This window comes from Lonchura striata, chromosome 6, assembly GCF_046129695.1.
Source record: "Lonchura striata isolate bLonStr1 chromosome 6, bLonStr1.mat, whole genome shotgun sequence".
In the NCBI taxonomy this organism is placed as follows: Eukaryota; Metazoa; Chordata; class Aves; order Passeriformes; family Estrildidae; genus Lonchura; species Lonchura striata.
The window spans coordinates 9,703,309-9,721,960 of NC_134608.1; the positions used below are offsets into that span (position 1 = coordinate 9,703,309).

Here is an 18,652-nt window from a genome sequence, read left to right on the forward strand (position 1 = left end):
TTGTGAGCAAATGATGGCATCTTAGAATAATTAAAAAATAGAAAATATTCTAATGCCAAAAAAGTCACTTGTGGAGAAGTTTACCAAGGGATTTCCTGATTTAGTGCATCAACACTAAGACTATTGATGAGGCAAGATAATAGTTCTGAACAGCATAGGAAGAAGAGTCTGTGCATGATTTTACTCCTGATCATAAAAATTTTCACAAACAGTACTTTGCTACATACATCATCAAACTTATGTATTTACAGATAAGACACCAAAAAATGCTACAAATCTGATGCCTGATTTTTGATGTTAGATCTCATTTATTTAATTCTGTATTCATTTTATTCAATCTAAAGCATGTTCATTGCTATATAGTATATATTATTTAATAATGAGACAGCTTAGTTGTGATTTTTGTGACCATAGTGAAGATGTGCACTACTCTTTACATTAATCAAGTATTTTTACAACTGGAGTGTATACAGCATTTTCTCAGACTGCATGCACAGTTCCCTTGTTTTGGTGTGATCTGACATGGAGTATACCTTGGGAATCTTTTAATACTAGCAGGCTCAGCAAGTAGTCATTTCTCCATGATAAGAATAGCTGTGGGAAGGTTAAGTAGTATAAAAAGGAAAAAGAAAAAAACTATCTGCACTTCAAAGATTCCCTGCAGATCCAGCAGATAGAAAATCCACACAGATTACTGCAGAAGCTGTAGGTGAAATTAAAAGTTGCCATCTCCAATATATGCATTTGCCTGAAGTACTCCCTACGTTTACATATTCTAGGGCAGACACAGCTGTAAACATACGTATCACCTTCTTTATTTCGTCTGCAAGGGTTGGGATTTTAAACTTGGGGTCTGTTAATAGTGAGATCCCATTTACAGTCCAAAGAATTATGTGTCCAGCATGTAGCAATCTTGATTATATTCCGGTCAGGATGTGGGAAAGATGCTATTAGAAACAAAACAATCAATTCACTCAGGCAGTCCCACAAACATGCTTTATGGCATCTGCCTCCTACTCATTTCAAGTGAGGGTTTATAGTGACACATTGGTGAAGATTAGTACACAACTGCAGGCAGATGCCCATGACTGATTCAATTGTTTGCACTGACACTCACAATTGCTGTAATTGCAGCTGGAACGATAAAAGTCATTGCAAAAAAACAGACAAAGTGAAATCAACATTGTTCCTCAGAGACTTTATTAGCTGAAACCCAGAAATGCACAATCCACTGTTTTTCCTTGGTATGAATTCACCATAGCATTTCCATTTGCTATGCCTGCAATACTGTCCTCAGTGGTTTAACATAAGAACATTCAAAAGGCGTCTTTAAAATCAGAACTTGTAACAAGAACAGCCATGCATTCCAGCCTCACTCACTTAAAATAATTTATTTCCAGAAAAGTGATTAAAAAATAAAGGCAGCGAATGATTTTTAGACAATCAGTGTGATCCTAAATAAAGAATCTTTCTAAGCTGTCGCTTTCCTGTATGCCCCAAGTAGCACTACTATTGTTTCTTTCCTCTCTTCCTCCCACAATGGCTTAACACCATTAATGCTTCAAGCTGGTATTCCTGATGAGGAGTGACCATCTTCTACAGCCCCTGGAGAAAGAGAGAATGGATGTTTAGAACCAGGCAATATCCAAAGCCTTCCTGAGAAGAGATCACCCTGAAGCCTGCCAGGCCAGTTCTCTTGCAGTGCCAAAGACTTCCTTCAGACCGCCTACACTACTGGTGGCTGAGTCCAAAGGAATTATGAGGTGATCCATGGAGGAGCTGAGGATTTAACACATTCACTCCACACTTACAAAAGAAAAGTGATTTTTGCAGACCTGTTTCAATGAAAATGGAAATCTCTTTATAGCATAACTCATATTCTAAAGGTATTTTAGCATTGCCATCCTGACTGCTGGAAAACTTCCATTTAAATACTCAAGATTGTGATTGTATCTAGTCCTTCCATATCAGTTAAAACCAAAGAAAATCACAAAACTTTAATTGAAAGCAAAGAAATCTGCCTGTGTCCTTCATTAATTTAAACCAGTATAGAGAAAATAAAAAATTCCAGTTGCAGTCCCCACTAACATCTCTCAGATGGGATGCACTAGTGGTCAGATAATCATTGATGCAGCAAAACCTTTAACTACATTTTGTGCTAATTTTAAGAAATAAAGGAGATAATCTCCTCCCAATATTTAAATTTGGATTAGACTTGCTGATATATTGGACAAATCTAAATCAACAATGTATTGCATCAGAAAGGAGCTCTGAGAAATGAAAGGCAAGTGTTTTAAATGCTTCCAGTTACGGCACAGCACTGGAGAAGGTCAAATGCCCCAACAAGTTCCCTATAGAGGGACTTGCCAGATCTGATGCTCTGAATATGAGGCACACACACACAGGGCCAGGGAAACGTGCCGTGGATGGTGGCAGCACAGAAGGGATTCATGCCAGGCACAACCAGGCAGCTGCCTCTGCAGCCTGAGGAAGAGGGAGCCTGTGGCACTGCCCTGTGCTGTGCCCTGAGCAGGAGCAGCCCTGGGCACAGCTCTGTTACAGAACTTTCTGCAGTCCTCGTGTGGAGTACAGCTAACTCCGCTCTGTGACAAATCTGGCACGCGTTCCCCATGTGGTTGGCAATGTCATACCAGGAGATTGTCTGGTTTAGGGTGCTCCATGGAAAGCCAGAAGGAGAGGGCAGGTGGAGATGCTGCAGGTGGCACAGTGGCCCCTCCTGAATGCCTCCTGTGGTGCTGTGCAGCTGTGCTGGGGAAGGGAACGCTCCTGTGCTGGGGCAGGGCGCCCTGAGAGCCAGGCCTGGCCAATGTGCCTGATAAAAGGCATTTCCTCTCCAAAGCAGACAAGACAGAGGAGCCTTTTATTGCAACAGGCTGATGAAACATCACATTGTTGCTTTCAGTGGTTTTATTTTAGTAGCTTTTACATTCCCAACCAAGTTCAGAACTACACTGTAGAATGCGCAAAAAAGCATTTCCAGGTTCAGACAGAAAGAATAATAAACATTAGCCCCACTCTACAAAGAAGGATTTAAGTACTCAGAGTCAAATCAGGAACCAAGACAGGGACAGCAGATGAACCCAGATGTCCCAGGATGTACTAGGGCTTAAATACAAGATCACTCTTCATACTTGTGCTGATGATACGTTTCAGTACTCCAACACTTGAGAACAAAATCTTACCTTTATTATCGCTTTTGTTTAAGGAAGTCAAGAACCTCCTTCTGTCCTGTAGCCTCTGCCTGTAAGTAGAAACATGAATAAATCCTGTCATCCTATGCACCAGGACATGCAAATACTTGTGGGAATTAAGACTATGTTACCACAAAATCATTAAAATCCAATTTAAATTCCTTCAACATAGATGAGAAAATTCTCACTCCAACTATTTATTGCTTCACAACAGCACCAGATTTCAGTTTGTAACAAATTCTAATCCAGTTTATAGTCCAACATATATTTTTCCCAAACAAATATTATCCAAGAGCACGTGTTATTACTCAGCTAGCACACCAAGGGAGCACAACTGTATGGACACTTACTACTTGTAGGGGATTCCTGCCATCGTAACCTGTTTGCTCCAGGTCTGCACCAGCCAGGTACCAGGCATACAGCCCATCCACATCACCTTTAGCTGTAAGGCTGGAAAAAGAATAATTAATATAGGTTCTAAATCTTTTGGTTAATTTCAGTGATCTCAGTGGGTGAAGGCTGAACCAAGCTCAACATGGTTGTCAGGGTAGAGAGGTAAGGAACACTATTACAACAGCTTTGAACAGCTGAGCAAGCAACACAGCTTGATGAATCAGTTCCTTAAATTAATAGTGCTGTGCTATAAGTACTTACAACAGGCTAGTTTCACATAGTGGGTGTGACTATGACCAAAGGGGGAAAAAAAAGTCACGCAGTTTCATATTTCACAACACAATATTTATCTCATGAAATGAGTTGGGGAGAAGGCAATGGCTAAATCAAGATGCAGCTGAGTGAGAGCACAAGCAGATGTGCCAGCAATCCACAGGACTGAGAAACCCCCTTCATGAGTTTGCATAACTGTGCTTGCTATCAGTAGTTATGACATTGAGTATATTTATGTGATACTATTTGGACAGTAATACAGCTATATTTGAATTTTATAAAACCATTTGTAGGATTTAAACAGGCAGCAAACAGAAAAAAGTAAAAAGCTTTTCAAAGATGACCTCTGCCTGCCACATATAACAAGCCATAGAAAGGATCAGAATGAATCCTATACAAATAACTTAGTTAAAGTTTTCAGAGGAATGGACATCAGGTGATTTCTTTGCACATCTACTGGTAGTCATATCCACAATACTTAAAGTTGATTTTTAACTCTCATTTTGGTAAAAGGGCTAAGAGCATATGCAAAATCATGCCAGCCTGTACCAAGCCTGAAGACAGGCTGAACTGCTGGGAAGCTTGGGAATATGACCTCCAGTCTTTTCAGGATACCAGGATCTCTGAGGCTTAGACCTGAGCTTGCCATGAGTTTGCAGAACTTTTGGGGGTGATGGCCAAGCCAGGCAGACCTGGTGAAGAGTGGAGAAGGCTCAATATGCAAGGGGCAGTCATGGAAGAAACCATGAAAGCAGGGCTGCAACATTCACTTCTCTGCTAGGTTGAAATCACTTCTGCTGTTGATAAAATCACTTAAGTACCTGAAAATATGTTTTCAGGGGAGTGGACGCCTCTAATTGCAGCAGTCCCAGGGGCTGGGCACGAAAAGGGAAAGCAAATGGTCTCTGTGCTCCTCCATGCAAGCCCCAGGTGACCCACAGCTGAGGCCTTTGTGGGACAGGGAAGTGGTAGTGGGGTACTAAGAGATTTAACAGTGCTTCAGTCTGGCATGATGAAGGAAAGGATCAATCAATCATTAATGAAAACTGCCATCACAAAAGAGAAGGCCCCTCAGAAGCAATAAGGAAACAGAGGAAAGCAAAGGAGGTACAACAGGAAGTTCAGTGGGAGGTTGGTAAGGAAACTGCAGGAAAGAGGTGACCATTAGTAAAGGCACAAGCATTAGTAAAGCAAAGAAATTGCTTAGCAGCCACTTCTGGAACACGTGAATTATCTTTATTTACAAAGATTAGTCTCTTGTTGTTAACACTGTAAGATCACAGGTTAAAGGAAGAAACAAAAAACCTGCCTAGAGAATTATGAGCATCACCAACACTGGACAGGAGACCACATTGTATTTGCCAAACAGAATCGTATCGTTCAGCCATGTGTGAAGTGGAAACCACTTTGGTCAAAGACTTTCAGAAATATTACCAACCCACACACTCAGGGCACCTTAGCTATATCTCTGTAAGCAACAAACAAGGACAGCTGCACTTACTCGAAAATTAACTGCCTATTAATGGCACCGATTCAGAAAGAGCAATTTAACCCTTGCTGCAGAGAGCAAAACTGTGTCTCCTTTTGTGACATTAGAGCAATCCAAATACACAGAAGTATCTTCAATTTTGCAGCAGCCATTTACTGATCAAGTGAGAACTTTATTCTATGGGGACTGTGACCAGAGAAGAAAAGGTAATGTTGCTTGTGAGAAAATTTAGATAACAGTCTAAACAGAAGATACCTACTATTTACTAGATTGATGATCATCAGGAGCACCACAAAACATTTTCTCCAAATCCAGATTTCCATAGTCAGGCCATACACATTTAGATTTCCTTTACACACAGTAAGTGTACTTCATATACTAAAATATATACAGAGGACTTCTCAATTTACACTATAGGAACCCCGACTCTGTATTTGTCTCAAAGATATTTATGCCAGCAATTCCAGCTACAAGTGCTACCTCCAAGCAGCAAGTCCATCACTATTCTATAATGCAATGGAACAAAAATATCTTCAATATACACTCACTATGATGTTTAAAACCTGCTCTGTTGATAAATAACTATCTACCACAGTTTACTAAACTGTGATACCTTTGACAGCTGATAATCCCAGGTATCCTGCCTATCAGTACTCTTGCATTCAGAAAAATTATGTATCCAGTTCACAGTGTCAGCAGGGCTAATGTAGCCATGATGATGACAGAACTAAGATATCAAGAATAGTGACAGTGCTGTCTGTGCCTACAATCACACCAACATCAAGCTGCAATTTAAGGGGTGCTCTGTTACTGCCAGGGACCAGGAGCAAAGCTTGTCAGGTCTCAAAGTGTTTATAAGGACAAGCACCAATGGATTTGTAGATTTAGGAAGTAAAATGTACAGTGAAATGACACCTTGAGGTTCCTTCCTGCCTCTTCATGTATTAGGATTTAATCTTTCCCTGGGACACAAAGCTGTGCTTTATCAGCAATTCTCCTTTTTCCATATCTATATAAAGTAGTCAGGACAGACTTTCTTTTTTTCAGGTGTGTCTTCACCCTGACAGAAATTTTTTTCTTATTTTTTTAAAATGAAGATCCAAAGGGAAAAAAAACCAATTCCAGCACAAGACATGGATTGTTCTGTCCTGAACACATTTGGGAGTACTGTTCTTAGCCTGTGTCTCCACATCTCTCTCAGTTCAGACAGACTTCTTTGAAATACAGCAAGCAGCAGAAGCTTGGTAGTTATTCCTGCAGAGGGATATTTACCCTTCCTTCCCCAGCCTTACCCCCTCTTTATGTGAAATTGAAGAGGCATCTTATTCTGAAAGGTGGTGATTTTGAAAGGCTGCATCTTTGTATATATCATACTATAACATATCATTTTATGAAATCTAAGAATATGAGAAAGCTGGTTTGGCTTTGTGCCCATGTTTAATTTTGTGAAGTACAGATGTAAAGAACCTCAGTTCTATACAAGCTTTTTTTCCCTTTAAAAAACAAACACACATCAAGTGTTTACCAACTCCAGAAGTCTAGAAGCTTTCACCAAGTGTTCCAATTTATCTCATCATAGTTTGGTTTTTCAGACAGATGACAATACTACTGCAATATGAGAAGATATTCTGACATTTTTAACAGATTACTAACACTGAGATCTCATTTCCAAACAAAGCCATGAACCAGATACCAAACATCAACAAAGTGATTCTAAAACCAGACTTACACCTCTCACTTTAAAAAAGACACCAGCAAATGAAACCATGAAAGATTTAATAACTATGTGCATTGCCACTTCCTACACAAGAGTTCCCACTGATACTGTCCAACCCTTAGCTCTGGCTGGTACTCCTTTTCCTCTCAAACATCACCAATGCCAAAGGAACACATTTATTTTTATCTTATCTCCATAATCTTTCAAGTGAACTATTCTATTCTAAAATCATGAATCTAAACAGAAGGAGGCTGAGGAGACAATTCATGGTCTTTCATAACAGTCTGCTTAAGGACTGGTAGGTAGCAGAGGGAAAACATGCTTATAGTTTAATTCAGAGAGAACTGCATGGGGGAAAATGTTAAGTTAGCTAAGTACAGAAACACAGAGCTTATCAGAAAGCAAGCAGCTTTATCCTTCTAAACCCCAAGAACTTGACATACTGCCTTGGTAACAAATTCAGACTGGTAGAAATTGCAGCTTAAGGCACATTACAAAATAGAAGAAACATAGGAAAATAGTTCAAATTAGACAGAGGGAGATGTTATAACCATCTGGTTCTATAAGAAGCTTGACCATGTGGCCATGTTTAAGCTGTGCCATGAAGATGCCAATGCCTGCAAAGAGGGGGCTTAAAACAAGAGAGAGGACAGAGAAGTGAGCCAAAGCATGCTGGAAAAAATGAGTGTATCAGTAAGGTCATCTGAGGACACTGCAGAAATATCAAACACCAGCACCTCAGATTTAGTAACTTATAGTTAACTGAGGAAAAAGCTCTGTGGAAAAAGCCCACTTTGTTAGAAATGAGTATGTCAAGCCCTCTAAAACAGCAGAGCAAATGAAGAGCTGCAGCTCTGCAGGAGCAGGGTATGAGCAGCCACTTCAGCTCTGTCTTGTAGCCTGACCACTGCCTGGCTCTGCTCCTAGTAGAGGGCATACAGCTCCAGGTGCACAATGATCCCTAAAAAGCTCTAACAAACTGCATGAGAACCCCATTTTGTTATTTTGTGTGAAGAACCCTTTTCCTCTCCTTGGTTTTTTTGGTTGGTTTTTTTGGTTTTTTTTTTTTTTTTTTTTTTTTTTTTGTTTTTTTTTTTTTTTTGGTTTTGGATATATTACTGCCAGGTCAGCTCGCCAAACTGGTTCTGCACATGCCACCAGGACTAAGCAAGAAGCCAATTTATTTGCAGAGGAATGTCATTCCCTAAACCTTTTTTGGCAGAGGGAAACTGCAGAAACCAAGGGTTTAGTTCTGTCCTATCACTTGCAGTGCCCTAGGAAGTACATATTTTGACTCCATGGTAAAAGTCTTATTACCCAGTCTCCACTGAGCATGTTATGACAATGGAAACACTCCAGAAAGTGTTCTTTAATTTCAGAATTACTCAAAGGACAGAGTCCACTCTCTACACAGAACACGCATAAGCTTCACCTTGACCTAGTTTGGTAGACATTATACAGCACTGGCTGGTCCCTGCAAGTCTCATGATTTTCTGACAAGTCCTGAGATAAAGACCAGTGCTCAGGGTTTTTTTGTTTGTTTTTCAAAAGAAGAGAGAAGAGGAAATGAAGTAAGAACTGCAAGTACTTTTTGGAAATACATGGAACCTTCTCACAATTTTCAGAGTAATTTGTAATTTAGGAGCAGTATTGGAAAAAATGAAATCTAACAGCTATTTCTTTTTAAAACACATATCCACATTGTTATATATTGAAAGTAACTGTATGGAAAGCCAGCTCTAAGAGAATTTTATCCTCTTAAAATTAACTATAGTGATGGTGAGCAGCAGTTCACAAATTTTGGGGTTAAACCTATTTGTCTATTTGATTTATTTATTTTTAAGAACAATCCTACATACTAGTTAGAACAGAAGCCATTCCAAAGTAAGTGAAAAGTGGACTTTAAGACAAAAAAATGATGATTTGTGCAGCTTTATTTTTAAAGAGAACGGTTACAAAATCACACCTTGAACAGCGTCTTTTCACCATTCCACAATAAGAGACATTGAGGGGAAATGGGGTATTTATTTGCTTCCAGCTCACTTATCCCCACAATTCTTTGTCCTTTGGAACTCCCTTGATTTATTGGTGCTTTGAAACAGAGTTGATTCTTAGTTTCATCACTTCACTTGTTGCCTTATTATTCCTCTGTCACAGAAAGAACTCCCACATCTGCCAGGGACCCAACTGTTTATTGAAAGTGCTGAATTTTTGAGTCTCTTCTGAAAAACCATCCCAGTCCACATGCATTTTAGGGCCACCTCAAATACCACATTTACCTGCAGAGTATTGTCCCAACATCCTCCAAATCATGGCTTGAAAGGTGTGCTCCTGTTTCTCGCAACAAGTTAATCACTGGTATGTGCCTTTATGAGAGGAAGAGAAAAAAATAAGAAAGTGACTTCATCTTGAAAATTACTTTTTCCCCCTGAATCCAACATTGTCATATACACAAACAGTCAGTCAATCTCCTTTCCACAATCAAAGAACCAATCAATCTTTTCCAAGGCAACAGATGCAGTAAAAAAGAGCTTCCCTTCCTCTCAAAAACTCATTCACACACTAAGGAAGTGTTACATTCAGCTCTAAAAGGGAAAGGGATGCATACCCTTCTCTTCCAAGAATTCTTTGGGTCTTAACCTTAGGGCTAGTTTTATTTAACAGGAGAAATATTAGTAACTGAAATAGGGAGATTATTTATTACATAGCATCATTCCTGTATTTTAAAGAATACAATGCCCATATGTATCAGTCTTAAATAAAACATTGTGTCTTGCAGATAAGCAATGAATCTTTATGTTAACGGTGAAGCTAATCAGATTTTTAGGGCTTCAGAATGATAGTAAGTATTCTTATGAACCTCTGTCAAAAGCACATCTTTTCCTAACTTCCTTCTCCCAATACCTTTATTATTGATTTCTATCTGGAGACTTTAGGAGGTCTTCCTTGTTTTTTCCTTTGAGATAAAGGGACAAATGGCACTGCCAGCCAACACCTACACCTTAGTCAGATGCTTAAGAAACTCTGTGGAAAGGCTGTTCTCTAAAGGTACTGTTGTGGTAGAAAATAACATGGGAAGTAAAAAACCTGCAAATACATTTTTCATAACTAACCTAGTGGAAGGTTTAGAATTAGGTTTGAAAAGGAGATGACAGAATGCTCCTGTGTTAAACAATTGATCTAGTATACAAATCAAAACACAGTTTGTTTTTTTTTTTCTCCAGAAAGAGCATGCTAACCCAGTAGATCAGGAATAGCTTAATAGTTCCTATTTTAAGTAAGTTGCTATAATACAGCACTTCAAAATAAAGACTTATCATTTAATAGGAAATACTCGAGTTTTTCCAACCAAGTGCCTAAAAAATCATCTGTAATAATTAAAAAAAAAAAAAAAGCTCACATACACTTTCTGCTTAATTACTTGGTGGTAGCCATGGGCCTTTCAATTTTTAAAATGGACTAAACTACTTATCTAATCCTTCTGTCTGTTTTTAGGAAACTCCATCTTCAATCAGAAGTTACTTAACATATAAAGCCTATGTAAGCTTATATGTTCCATATAAGAGCTTTAGTTTCTAAACTAACCAAAGAATTGTACATGTTCTATAGGAATCATCTTGTTTTTCCAAACATAGGTTATTGACCTTAGGCGACATTTTTTTTTTTTAAATTGTGCTTTGTTCCAGTTGACAGCCAAAAAAAAAATCTTCCTTTGTTTCATAGCAAAGCATTGCTGGGACAGCACATGCCTCAAGTTTGTTCAATTATCTAAAGTATTTTCTCAGGTGGGTCCCTTATGACATGGGTCATCATCCACATGCATCTCCTTGAGCCAGAAAATAATGGCAAGGTCTCCTACTTTTCAATCGGTGGTAAAGCATGAATTCTACATGTATGATTTTTTTTTAGTTTTTAGTCTTAATCCAAACAGTAATTAGTTGAAATGAAATTTGACCTGAAATAGATTAAAGTGAAACATGTCTGTTCACTCAGGCTCTCATTGAGTACTGAACAGAACATGGGGAGTGTCTGTTTACTCTCCAAGGACTGCCCTGGAGTGTTCCTCATTTCCCACCTTATACAGGAAATCTCAGAATGAAATGAGCATTTTTTAAAACAAAAGCTTTGCTATGAGACAGCATTAAAAGATAAAGGCTGCAAAGCATGCTCCACCTGAGGTGCGTATCTCTAGATACCAGCAAAACGACAGATTTTCACTTCCTTTTGTAACTATTTACTCATTACTGGTAGGAAGAATCTCTCAGAACCTTCACACCCCACTCACACCACACAGCCATTACTGCTCTGAGTGAGACTGTAAATATCTGGTACAGACAGATTTGGGATCATTTACCCCACTCATTTAATATAGAAAATTTAAACAAGGAAAAGATAAAAGTTGTTTGAAATAAGAAGTTTGTCAGCATTGTAACTGATAGTGTTTACAATAAATGCTTACAATAAAGCATTTCTAAACAGAAGTAAAATGTCCTGATGAGTCACTCAAAGTCACATTTCTTGGAAAAATGGGAATAAGTGCTGTGCACTACTGCTTGTTAAAGACAGGGCAAGGGAGAGGAAGAGTAGGGACAAATAGTAATGCAAATTTTAAAATTGTCAGATTTAGTACTGTGGCTGTGAAGCCCAAGAAAGCAAACAGACCAACTCTGGCATTCCCACCACTCAACATGAAAACTATGCAGGAGGCAAGGCACTCTGCAGCTTGTTCCTGCGTGCACCCGAACGCTATCGACATTCTGAACAAACTTCAGCCTCCCAGAGCACCTCTTCTGCTGCATTGTACCTACCACTAGGGCATTCTCATATCTCAAGAGTCTGGCTGTGAATTTTCTGATACTGTTATGTCTTAGGCACATGAGAGGTATTTGTCTTTAGAAATTGTTTCTTAAAGTGCTGCTCTCCTGTGGCTTTACAAAAGCATCACAAGGGTCACAGTTCAGCTGATCTGAAGTTCAGGTGATGTCATGAGCCATGAACTTCTTGGGAATGGTTCAAATGCAATTCCTGTTAGAAGGTGACAGCACAAAACCAAGAACAAAAGAGCTGCTGGACAGTCAAAGCTCAAGGTGCAGTGGGATAGCAACCTCCCCAAGCCAGCCCTGGCTTGTACAGCTCCATGATCATTTTAGCCCCTCCTGATAATGCTTAGCAAAAGCCAAATGCTTAGCATTGTCACCTATGAGCTGTTCCTGACCCTCCCTTTTCTTACTATGTTCTGTCACCAAACCATGGCTCTTGGTCAGACACAGGCTGTAGAAATGTTATTCTGCATTTTACTTGAGATAGCTTTTTAGTAGTATCAATTATTCGTCCCTCTCTGAAGGAAAAAACAAATAGGCAAAAGGTGTTTCTAGTGTCTCCTACCTGCTCGGTTCCATTATTGGTAACACTGGACTTTAAAATTCAAGTGTATACTAGTATTTTTAATATATTTGTAGCAGATTATCTGATTTGGTGCATCTTCAACATTCAGCACTATGAGCAAAGTTTGAGTTCCAGGTAAAGACATCCACACCCTTACCAGTTCACGAGGGCTCTGGATTCACAGGAATCCAGGTTCTGTACAGTACCTGTCATCCCAGGCCCTCACCTGGCAGACACTTATTAAAAGTGAAACAACTTCAAAAGAGATGAATCATACATGTGAAATTAACACACATGTAAGAGTTTGCAGGATTGGGGCCTTAGGCTCCACACCTTCCACCAACTCTTGTTAAAGAAATGCAGGTGTAATGTATATCCAAACTTGACTGGCTTCATTCTTTTTCAGGCTTGCTCCCCTAGCAACCAGAATGGTAATGGCAGGATCAGCTTAGTTTCACTTATTGGGTTTTCTGCATGGTATCAGTGGGAATTTTGTGCTCAAACACTGTAAGGACAGGCTACATTGTGCTTCTTGGAGTCAATGGCAGACAGATTTTCTCTCCACCTTAGATTTCCTGATGTAAATGTAACCTTTCAAAATATCAAGTATTTAAATTCATATTTACGTGGGAGGTAATTTTACTACCTCTAATCTGATGTTCTCACAGCACTGTATGAGCAACTCTCCATTTTCAACCTTTTACCACTGCTCTACAAGTAAATGGAAGCACTTTTACTACTTAAAATATACAAAATTTTTATTCAAGACATTTTCCTGCTGAGAGAGTTTTTGTTATTAAAAAAAATATTATTCTATTGTTTTGAAAATTAATTATCCCTTGAGGGTGCTGTAAGAAAATTAAAGGAATGCTATTATTTTGCTATGTCAAACAACTGGCCTAGATTAACAGTGGTCTGTTTAGCTTCATGCATAAAGTGAGTGAGACTACAGGCAAATTGCAGTTACAAATGAAAAAGCGGAAATGCAGTAGTTTATTTCTTATTTAGAAAGAAAAAAAGAAAGAGTCACTTAAAGTAAAAAAATGTCAGAGACTGTCGTTGACATAAATCAAATCACTGGTCTATCAGCTGACAGTGATATGCTAAGAAGCTTTTAAGAAGAGACATAACTCCTGGTCATCTTTACAAATTAATAAATGGAAGAGAGAAATCAGTCATCATTATACAGGTTTGCATGCTGGTTAAAAGGCGAGCCACTGAGAAATGTTACATAAAAGGCTGTAAGAAAGCTATTTTTAAGATGAGTGAATACTGTATTGCAGTTAAATGCCAATTAAACGAATATTAATTCTCAGAAAATGGGATTAAGCTGATGCAATGTTCAGTAAAATTGAGAAAGTTACAATATTAAACAGTTTAAAGCACTGACACTCATTATCATTAGTTTCCCCCCCCACCCCTTCCCTCTCTGCTACTTTCTATCAGGATAATCTCTTTACTTTCAGCTTGCAAGTGTTTAATAAATAGAATTTAAATACTTCTGTAGCAGAAATCTTTTTAGTGGGTATCTAATTACACACATATACAGCTGTCTGCTCTTTAGCATTCTCCTTTATATGCTTACCAGTGTGAAATGCAGTGTGAGTACACAGCAGATCATAAATACACATTTATGAGATTAGTTCTAAGTCAACTCTTCCTCTCTTTCCAACAGTGGAAACAAAAAGAGAAACTGAAAATGGTTATGGTGCAGCTTCCTTTTAGAATTCCCTGCATCAAAATGGGTGTGCAGTTTTAAAGAGCTTAAGAGTCATAGTAGGAGTCTAATACAGGAGTGGCAAATCTAAGGAATCCAAACAACAAGCTCATGTGAAATTCCTCAGGCGGTAGATGGGTGTGGTAAAAAAAAGTAGGTGCCTGATTTGCAGGAACATCTAATAGTATCTAATGCTTTAGCATTTTCTCACATTGGACAAGAGCCACCTCTATTTAACTTAAAGGTTATTTGTTTGATTTGCTGTTGGGCTTGTTTTTGCTTTAAGGCTGCAGAGCTTATATATTCATGAGGTAAAGCAGCAGCCACAAAGCCGTTCGGGACCATGCAGGAGGAATGGCAATAGCACAGCGCGGCCACGCCGCACTCCAGCTCTCACAGCCAGAGAGCCTGGCGAGGTTTCTACAGCTGTTCTTTGAAACAGAAGAAGTCTTCAAGTTATTCCTGCAGCCCATGGTAATCCAGGACTGTCAGACCTCCCAGGGAGCTAATTCCAGCTTGACAGACCAGGCGAACCTGTCAGCATTAGAAAGCTGTAGGGATATTTGGGGACATTCACCCAGAAATACCACGAAAAATCAATCCATCTGAGCTCTTCTACAGAAAAAAATGGCTTTTCTCCTGCCATGATACAGACTGAATATCAGATAAGGAGCTGAAAGTGGATCAAAGACAAGGAGAGATTATGGTGTGCAGCTTCTAACATGCTGGAAGACCAATGGCTCTATGAATCCCCAGGCTATACAAACTAAATCTTAGAAAATTAAATTCTGATTACTGGTAACTTTTATATTCTGTGATATGGCCATTCCTTAGGACTATACAACATGGAAGAGACCAGAGAAGTGCAAGTCCATGACTACCATTCAAGAACTGCTGACATTCATAACAGCAGGAAGAGGAAATCCACAAAGCAGACACAGCCATGCAACCATCCCGTATAATTATGAGTGGGTGGAAGGAAAAAATCAAAAAACCAGTCATCCAGCAAGAGACTCAGGAAAGCACTGGTGGAAGAAGAAGATTAAAACATGTCAACCTACCGGTGTATTTTGTGCCAACTGAAACATTCTGGTCTTGATGAGAAAGGGAAGGGCAGAAAGAGAACAGACAGCCCATGGTCCTGCACTCTCACTTCTGACAATCAAAAGGAGTGATCAGTTTGGCTCTGCTTTATAAGGAAGATTCAGAATAAAGAGTAGAGCCCTGAAATTATGGACAAAGTCTTGGCAGGAGGACAGCAATAATTACCTTATGCTAAAATTCTGCATGCATATCAAGTTGTTTGATTTCATTCCACATTATTTTAAAAAATCATTTCATTTAGGCTCGTCACATCCTTTGAAATAAGCTGATATGTGTTATTTTAACTGCTGTCATTTACACATGACTGCTGAGACCGGTCAAGACCAGAACACCGGATGGATGGAGTTGAACTCTAAAATGACAGCAAGTTTATAAACCTTATACAGAGCAGTACATAAATTGTTACCTGAACTTGATGGCGTTCATCAGTGGGGTAGATCCATATCTGTCTCTGGCATAAACAGTCGCACCAGACATCAACAAATACTCGACTAAGGGCAGGTGCCCTTCAGAGGCTGCGATGTGGAGAGGAGTTCGGCCGTCGTAGTCGCCACAGCTCAGGTTTCCACCCTGCAAAAGGACATACCCTTCACATGCCAAAAAGATAATGGCTGCACATCAAGCTGTGCCAAACGTCACAGGAGGATGTATACATCGCATTTTAATTCTGCCACCAAATTGTTAAGCCTGTCAAAAATAAAGTTTATTTCGCAGCATTGTTTTAGCGCCAATACAGATATTTATTCCACCTCCTGCATGTTTCCCACTGAAATATATTCTTTATTACAGCACACCATACAGCAGGTTTGTGCCCATAGACTGCAAACTGTTCTTGTCTTAGTTAATTCCTACTTTCAAGATATATTTACTGTTTCTTGAGGCCCATTACCAAAATCTCAATAGTAGGGTAAATCAAGGCAAAGAGGGGGGAAAAAAGAAAAGAGATGACAGGGAAATGCCTGTTTCTTCTTTGGGTATAACCCAAGTCAGAGCTCTGGGGAGAGACAGAAATCCTGAATTAGCACTGCACTGTGTTTTGCTTGAATATAATTTTCAAGTTTTTTTTTTTTTATTCCTGAGAGATTTACATCCAAAAGACGGATGCTATGAATATGCATAAAGAAAGTTAAGCTAAAAGAAAGCAGCACAAATAATTTTAAAATGTTCCAAAGTTAGCAGATAAGAACTTGTGTTTTAATCTACCTGTTCAAAAGAAAATGTAAGCAGCTGAAAACCAGAGAGGGACAAGAACATACCAGTTCTGAAAGGCAAAGATCAAGAAGTCTAGAAACAATTTGTAACTGTCATAGCGCCTTGACTCTAAAACTTACATTGTCACTTTCTATGAGTATGGCTTCCTATCATCAATTACAGTTCTATTTAAAAATTAATGTTTTGTACATACTGTTCATTCTACATTACCATTTCTGCTATGGCTCTTAGTGCATCTATGTCACCCAGTTTAGCTGCAGCACAAGCCAAAGGTGGAATTAATGCATCTCGTACGGCTTCTAACTCCTGAGAAACAAATAAAATTAAACATTTAATATAAACCTCACCTCTAATGCGATTGACACCCAAGTCATAAAAACACTGCCCTTGCTTTCATGTAAAGTTTCCAAATTAGTAATTTGTACATTTACAACTGGTAGCGTTTAGTTCTTGAAAGGAAAGAAGTCTCGTGTTTATTTTACATTCTGTCAGTCTCACATCTGTAAGATTTATATTCCTCTCTGGAAACACTGCAAGTATCTGATGTTTTATAAACCATTTAAGGTGCACACACTAAGTGCCATCTCTGTACTGACATAGCTACACATCAGTACAGTAGGAGAAACCAAGCTGGTGGGAGTTGAAAAAGACCATATCCTCAAGACTGGATCAATTTTATTAATGTTATTCCTCAGATATTTGTGGAACCTGTCCTTTCAAACCTACACTGACAAGCCTCCTAGGCCCCCTGAATATTCTCCCATTTCTCATTCTTACTAAAGAAGAACTAAAGAATACATTCAGTGTTCACTAGTTAATAAAAATCCCATCTTCCCTGAACCCAAGTCAAGAAAAAAGGGAGTATTTGTACAACCAGTACTACATTATCTAATTTATATCTATATTACATTTTCTAATTGTGAAGGACTAAATTATACTTGTGTAATGCTTCCTTAGTATCATTCTTCTATTACTGCATGTACAATTAAGCTGTTTTACCCATTATTATTTGGATTGCTCCAAACTGTCTATATATTTGACCACAAAAATATAAAGCAATTATTCATATCATTGATACCCTGAATTACAGCCTCTATCTGAGGGTTGTTATTGTAACCAGATAGCCAAGAAAATAATCCCAAGATGGGGCTACAAAGGAGGGGGAAAAAACGTTAATATGTTTTTAATTTAAAACATTTTATTTATAGAATTGTCATTGTGTTCTTTCTTCCTAACTCCATATTCCAATTTTCTTTCAGCTTTGCTGTTCATCTTTAATCTAGGCTCATTTAACTCAGTTTACAGTTTAACATGGTATTAATTTTAAATATTTAAGTATATACCTCCTTGCTGCTGATACTTAGAGATTTGGCAATCACTTGAATAAACTTGCTATCTCTCAAAGATATCTTGGCTCCTGTGGGTACAACAGTCATTTCTCCTCTTAGATTCTCACTCAGCATCTGAAAAGCAAGTAATCAAACCCTTTGTTAGCAGAGGAAAAAAATTGTGGTAGTCTAATAAAAAACCTTAGAATCAAGTTAGAAAATTGTTTGGAGGAATTATGGAAACTAATTGAATGCAGACAAAAGATTAAAGAAATAGTTACTGTCCCATGCAGACTGCACGTCTGCATGGGACAAAGGAGGGAGAGAGACAGGCAAACAGAAGTTTCTTCCAAAGCAAAAACCAAAATAAGCACATAACAAAACACCCCAAATTTTAGAATATGCAGACAAAAGTTCCCTAGTGGGGTAAGCTGCAGCCTACTTAAAAACACAAAGATAATGAGTAATGAGCAGAATGAGGCTTAAGACCAGAATATTCCGAAATGCTGTTGCCTCTTGCCAGCATTCACAAACCTCAGGACTCCTACACAGACTGTGTACATAAACCTCAAAACAAAGCCTAGTGCTGCCTGTATACAGTCATGTATTTCCATGAGTTTTCAAACAGCTCTATTAGCCCCAGATTTTCAAAATTTTGGACATAGATCCAGCATTGAATGCAGAAAATCTACAGTAGTAGCAGTCATTCAGTACCCAAACAGGCATGTAACAGTTTTCAGGATGGGTGCATCCAATATAACTGGGAAATAAAAACCAAATCAAAATGTAAAAAGGTCAGCCAATTCATGTGCACAAAGTACT

General features: G+C 38.7%; 1 protein-coding gene across 3 annotated transcripts in view; it reads right to left on the bottom strand.

Annotated features, from left to right (window-relative positions):
* Positions 1–1,183: 1,183 nt before the first annotated feature.
* Positions 1,184–18,652, bottom strand: part of ASPG (asparaginase) — a 44,369-nt gene continuing 26,900 nt past the window's right edge. Inside the window, exons 10-16 of one of the 3 annotated variants that reach the window (XM_021528914.2) lie at positions 17,846–17,965; positions 16,713–16,808; positions 15,697–15,860; positions 9,364–9,450; positions 3,563–3,662; positions 3,204–3,262; positions 1,184–1,605 (exon numbers count right to left, since the gene is read on the bottom strand). In XM_021528914.2, the coding sequence (XP_021384589.1) occupies positions 3,209–3,262; positions 3,563–3,662; positions 9,364–9,450; positions 15,697–15,860; positions 16,713–16,808; positions 17,846–17,965 (621 nt within the window). In that variant the 3' untranslated portion in view covers positions 1,184–1,605; positions 3,204–3,208. Of the gene's footprint in view, positions 1,606–3,203; positions 3,263–3,562; positions 3,663–9,000; positions 9,451–15,247; positions 15,342–15,696; positions 15,861–16,712; positions 16,809–17,845; positions 17,966–18,652 lie in introns of those variants that run through there. The other 2 variants (XR_002465317.2, XM_021528915.2) reach the window with 2 other exon arrangements.